The 6,615-nt window shown below is 41.4% G+C and overlaps 1 protein-coding gene across 1 annotated transcript; it reads right to left on the bottom strand.

Moving 5' to 3' along the window:
• Positions 1 to 940: 940 nt before the first annotated feature.
• LOC135708890 (gustatory receptor for bitter taste 66a-like) lies at positions 941 to 2,261 on the bottom strand. Its single transcript, XM_065231075.1, has 4 exons — positions 2,161 to 2,261; positions 1,286 to 1,604; positions 1,066 to 1,224; positions 941 to 1,012 (listed from the first exon to the last, which is right to left on the bottom strand). Exons 1-4 carry the CDS (start codon positions 2,259 to 2,261, stop codon positions 941 to 943), a joined length of 651 nt encoding a protein of 216 aa, XP_065087147.1.
• Positions 2,262 to 6,615: the final 4,354 nt, after the last annotated feature.

Genomic DNA, 6,615 nt, shown 5'->3' with positions numbered 1-6,615 from the left:
ATTACCCGCGGCTTACTCGAGGTTATAGGGCAAGGGGTAGATCACTCCGCACATTAATCTTGGGTCATCTTTTTTGTCAGTGTGCCGCAAGTGTACGAAAGGTGTGCCGATTTTGCTGGTCATAGAGCAGGATGCGATTTTTTGTTCAATACCCATCCCGGCAACCCGATATTTCTGTCACCTTGAATGTTTTTGTTTGATATCGCACGTATAAATCGAATTTATGATGACGTGGAAAGTGGCGAGTATACGAAGTTTTGGTGTTTTGTGTTTATAGGATAACAAAAGTCTTGTGCTATAGGGTTCTATAATGTCCTCAAATGCAGACCAGAAACCTAGCTATAATGATTTGAAAAGCAACGGTCTATCTGCGGCCGGAAAGAATTGGAACCGGTGGGGAACATTGTTGGAGACCGACTTTAGAGAATGATGAATAGACTTGTGTGAATTAAGGGTACTAATGGGGTCTAATTAACTGCCTCTTTCCCTTCAGCCCACTCTAGAACCTACACTTCGTATTTATATCTATAAGTGAATTACTGCTCTGAGTTCCTCTGGTATGTTCAGAGGATGTTCCTGAATATACAGTCAACAGCACGTAATGTTGTGACGGCTCAACTTTAACTTCAACTTCAATGACAGTTGTCCAGCAGTGCTTCCATTTTATTTACAACAATCCAATGCCTACCAGATTGTGCCGAAGGTGTGCTAATGGATGTGCCCAATCTATGCCGAATCTAATTTTGGCACAATGTGCTGAGTGACTTACCCCTTGTTAGAGAGGTACATTGTCGAAGAATAGGATCAGGGGAGGAGCTTGGGGGTAAGGTTTCGTTGTCTCATCAGAGCGTAATTATTCTTCATTGAAAGCACTTCGGAACAGTAAAAAAAAACTTGACGGCATATCTAAAGCCGCTCGTTCTCCGGCACAGCCTACTGGTTACTCCATTCTGTAGTTGACAAGGTCGAATTGCATCAAAATAACCAAATAGGTGCTCAGCGATCCGATGATCTGGAAAATAATCAGTTTTCATAAATTAAGAATCGAAACCAGCAATTCCTAACCGTAAACATCAGCTCCCAATCAAAGTCGAACAAACGGCAGGAAATCTTCGGCGTGTGATGCCGCATCTGTTGGGACATCTTCCGCAGCTGTTGGAAAATTCGCCTGTCGTATGATCGATAACCGATGGACTTGTGCACTAACACTGCCGTCAGTTTGCACTGGAAATCATCGGCATCGGTAAGCTTCAGCGTGAAAAATCCACCAACTTACCAGACTTACCTCGTCGTTGACCAACCCGGAACATATCAGAACGTACACGACAATCGAAATGAACAACATATCAAACAGCATTCTGGACCAAGCAATCCAGAAAATGGAATCGTCTACATTGGCAGCATAGACATGGATCGTAGCAAATGTCGAAAAAACGGTGAGTCCAAAGGCCGTGGCCAACGCCAACATCACCGTTGTAGAGTGACAACTGTTGAACTGGTCAACGATGTCGCTCAACTGACCGTGAAGGATAGCCATTCGCATAATCTTCTTGCGAAGTTGATCCGGATCAGTCGTTGGTCCTCGGTTATTGCTGATTTGCACCCTATGAGATTCAATACAATGATCAAACAATACAAACCTGATATTTAACTTTAACTCACATTTGTTCGTTCAGCACCAAAAATCGTTTTCGTATTGCTCTAAGCATGAGTAGCAAGCTGACTACTTCGGTACGGTAGCCTAAATTCACCCACAATAAGGACACGGCAAGACTCAGACCGATCCAGTCAAAACCAACAAGAGGTGTAACATTACCAAAAATAGAAGCCATACAAATCCATTCCAGGTATCTCAATGTTATGAATAGCACGGTACCGAAGTGTTCTGCTTGGTAGTTCCAGGTGTGCCTGAAGAATTGCGTTATCTGAAATATGCCTGTCATGAAAAAGATTTTGGACTCGCAAGCATCTTCAACTAAAACCTGACGATCGAATTTTTGGATATTTTGATGGAGTTTAGCAATCCTGTAGCCATTTACGTAGTTAGCGATCACTGTTCGTGCATGTCCAACAACGGCCATTAGCAGGGATACAAATCGTCCCACACTGATGATGTGGGAGTTGGTCAAGACAAAAATGTGATGCTGATAGTAAGTTAACGACAAGTACAACGCCAGCAGCGAGAAGAGCACTCCCACGACGAGCAAGGTCTGATCCGTTGAGGTACGTTCGGCCGTTTGATCTTGGAAATTGTAGGTCATCGTTGTTAAGCTAAACAGCCGCAAAAATCGGTAAATAGGGCGCCAGGCCGCGTAGAAATTGTCCACACGGAACCACTTCATGTCGAACACTGTGGAATTGAAAGTGCCTAAATTTTCCCTAAATTAAGCATTCGTGCCAGGTGATAATCACTCAAAGCGGGTGTGCATGTGAGAGACGTCTTTGTTTGTTCTATTGGGAGTCAAATTGTACCAATATCAACAGGTAGGTTGCCAGCTCTCCACAGGCCTGCAACATGGAATAATTACAGAGCTCGTCCCCGCGGATCTGATGTGCTATTAACTCAATTACCTGTACGATAATCGATGGATGGAGTTCGAAAAAGAAGAAGGTTATATGCGGCGTTCGACTGGTAATTTGCTCCGATAGCAGATGCAGCCGTTCAATGATGGCTTCGTTGTGCGGTAGGTTGATGCAGCGGTGCACGACGGCGACGAGCTTGGATTTTTGATAGCGCAGAGCGGCGACGTAGATTATGGTTTGAAATACGAAAAAGTTAAAATATAACGACCAGCACAGATATAGCACAGTGTGAATCGCTTCCATCGGGGTAGCTCGTCCCAAGAGGACCCTCAGTCTGGCATAGCTCGACGACAGGTGGACGAAAAATACGTTGACAAATTGGAAAATAAGCTGAAAAGGTAATAATCTGTATATTCCATAGCTGGAATACGGATCTTGATGCCATCTTACCGGACTACCGAACAGAGCATTTACTCCATCGGTGGCGTCACACAGCTTGTCGTACAGCTTGGCCAACTGAATCACCAGTTCATCTTTCCGTCGTCGTCGCAGTTCCTGCTGAGGCCATCCATCACCTTCCATCAGCTCTGCAATGCATCGGTTAATCAGTTGCAACCTACTATGAACTCCCAGAATCATCACATTTAACACGGTATGAAAGACCGTGTAGCCGAAGATGGTAGCGTTGAAACTGCCTAAGAAAATAACCATGTCCGTCTGGCTGCTGACTTCACGCAGAAGAAGTGTTATTGCCATAATAATTCCCAGTGCAACCAGACAAAGCGTCAGAAATACAGTGATCGTAAAGTGGAAGTACTGATGATCTCTCGGATATCCAAGCCGACCCAGTTCATCGTCAAATTCCTCCAAATCCCGTAGCATAGCTTCCACTCTCCGTTTATGATACAGGACAAAGAACGGAGTCAAAGTGATTACAAACATATCAAAGAACATGGTAAATCCTACTCCGTACATGACGACAGCCGTTTCGGATTCAAAAATCGATTTCCACACTCCGGTCGACAGACCAGTCGTGATTGCATAAACCCGAAATAGGGTGAAAAATGCCAGCACTATCAGATCGGACACGGACACAATGATCGTGCCCTGGACCCTATCAGCGATGGTGTAGGGTAGCAATCCAAGCACTTTCAGAAACACATGGGCCTGACTTAGGCCTTCAATATTGTTCCGCACCGGAAACCACCAGGTTCGGATTTTGGCCTTCGCGAGCCCCGTGAGATCCATGGGGGTGAAGTAACTATAAATTAAACGTCGGGGTACCATTTATCACTGCGGGAGCCAACCGTGGTTGGGAGTAGGGAACGTGTGGCAATATTTTTTTGGAATTTACACAATTTGTGGCATACAAGGCAAGCGGGTAAGAATCAATTACCCAACGGTGGATGATTAATGACCGGTAATTATTTATCCATTTTCAGTTTTTAAAATGTTACAACAAAGACAGTTTTATTTGTACTCAGCCATGTTGGAATAATGTATGCCGCGGTGAGATATTCAATTGTCTACGGCTGCTGGGGTGGAGGAGGGCAATTAATTTTGTGTCGATTATCGCGTACATCAGGTAGCTGGCCATTGAGGGTGAAATATGGCTTGTGGTTGCGCTGAATGGGGATGGATTTTACCACTATTGTTTGTGAATGCATCTGTAAAACCAATATGTGTAAAGTTTGATTACTTTCTGACTCGGGACCACATTGGTTAGCAACACCAGCGTTACAGTTCACATTGACAAAATGTGATGACTGATTCTAAGATCAACTTTTAACTAAAAGCTGATTATAAGTAAATTGCTACGCACAAAAAGACCTGTTATTCGTTATTCAATAAGTTTAAAAAGTCCATTAATGGTTGCTTTACAGTACTTTTAATCAAACTTCAAAGTTACAGCATTGGATGGTTACATTTCTCCAGTATGTATGTATGTATGTAAGATAGCCACCATCCCTTTGAATGATACCCTGATGCTCCCTCCCAACCCAGTATTTATTTATATAATGAAAGTTTATGTGATGGAAAAATGAAATATATCAGAGAATCGGTTGCTGATCTGGCCAAAACTAGACCCAGGAGACAATTTCTAGTTCCTCAGTCCCTATTATTTGCCGCTGAGAAGCTGTTCGAAAGCCACGTAGAACCTCCACGAGGCGTCCCATCATTCGTTGAGTCGCAGCCTTGAACCTGACTATTGGCCTCGAAAAGGCTTACCAATGTACATCAAAAATCGACTACATACATCCGAACATTTGTTTATCTCAAATCGACGGAAGACATTCCGTGCAACTACCATAAACCGGACTAGTTCATGTTGATCTTCGTCAAGCTTGGTCTACAATTTTGACTCTTACATCAACACATATTAACCAGCGTTCAGGTTCAATTGGCTAAACTTGGTTCGATCATTTTTTAAAATTTTATCTTTTCAAACCAGTAACGTTGGGTGATCACCTTTTTGTGGTGCGTAACTGGTATAAGATCTTCCACCGAACCCTAGTCGTGACAACTTCAAACTAAGAAATCAGGATTTTCCAGTAATCAAACGATTACGTTTAAGTGCTTGTTACTTTTTATGACTTGAAAATAGTGACAAGATTCGGGTAGTATATTGTATATTTCAAATCAAAAATATTGTTTACGTTCATAGAGTTTACATAATCATTTTCCCTTTGTCCTTCTCCTTTTCCTTTCCCTCTTCTCTTTTCAGAAAGCGAGTAATGGCGCTATAGACATAAGCCATAAAAAGCTAGGACAAGAGTTAGTGCTCCTGCCCCAACCGTCAGAAGGTATTGCCTAGTTTAAGATCACCAGTTTGTATACATTGAGGATGAATGCTAGTCCCCAACATCGTCTATTGGTTCTATGTGTAATTACAGCTGACGGAATGCAAACCGCGGGCGGTCAATCATGCTCATTAATTGTAGATTTTGTGTTCCAATGCTACGCTCTACCTTTTGTTTGTAGCTTGTTTCAAATGCTGTCAAAATTGAGTATGCGGTTGCTATGACGATGATAAAAAACTAACAGGTTTGATCATCATGAAGACCAACTTTATATGAAGAAAAAACTGAGGTACATGTAACTTGCATATTAAATGCCTTTAAACATAGCGTGCGCCAGTTAGTGTCAAAAACTACAGCGATTATTTGTTATACCATTTAGGATTTTCCACTTCAACCACCTAACAGTGGGTTACCCAAGTAACAAACTAAATGCTTGGAAGATTTATTTTTATTTTATCTTTGTTTTATCATAGCATCCCTTGCAGTCTGTGGTAGTATTACGGTTTTGTGTGGTTGTCATAAAATCAAGCCGTCATGTCGTCTATTAAACTGTTTTATGACTTTTAAATTAAAACTCAGACTTCATAGGTTTAGTGGTAGCTGTAAGTTGGTTCTGTATCACTACTCATAACTGAAGAATAAGACCAGAAAAAAAACATGCAACTATGTTTTATGGCATACTTTTCATGACCGATATAAAACTTGAAGCGCTCTTATACTTTCATTAAAGCCTCATCACAACTATCATCTTTATCAAAGGCATAAGATTCACAGATAAGAAAATGGAGCATCACTTAACCTTTCTAGCTTTGATGCTTCCAACAACCAACCTATTATATAATTACCAAAATGGGAACGTACGGTACGAGATGTCCATGTTTCATCCATTTATTGGATCCTGAAGCATCGTGTTTAAATCTTCGAATCATCTTGCCCCTTAAATGCTGCACAGTAGGCCTGGCCGTTTTGATGTGGGTGAAACATATATCAAATAGACAAGAAAAATTATAGAGGTGTATCCATCATTTTCCAGGATGCTTTCAAGAACTGGCTGTGTAGGTGTTAGATTAGATTAGATTAGATGGAGAAATGAAATATACCAGAACATTAAATGTGAAATAATTAAAATAAATTTATATGGATAAATTACTTGATATTCTGCAATGAAATGCAGCTCTATGTCTCTTGAGCTCCCAATATAAGGTGGTTTTAACCCCAATTTTTTTTTTTAATTTCAAGGTTATATCACAGACAAACAAACATAACACTCACAATCCCATTCATCGCAAAT

Source organism: Ochlerotatus camptorhynchus, unplaced genomic scaffold (assembly GCF_037179485.1).
Source record: "Ochlerotatus camptorhynchus isolate MF236.1 unplaced genomic scaffold, CSIRO-AGI_Acam_v1.1 ptg000033l, whole genome shotgun sequence".
Lineage (NCBI taxonomy): Eukaryota > Metazoa > Arthropoda > Insecta > Diptera > Culicidae > Ochlerotatus > Ochlerotatus camptorhynchus.
The sequence above is the reverse complement of the archived record's forward strand: the minus strand, read 5'-3'. Positions and strand labels throughout refer to the sequence as shown.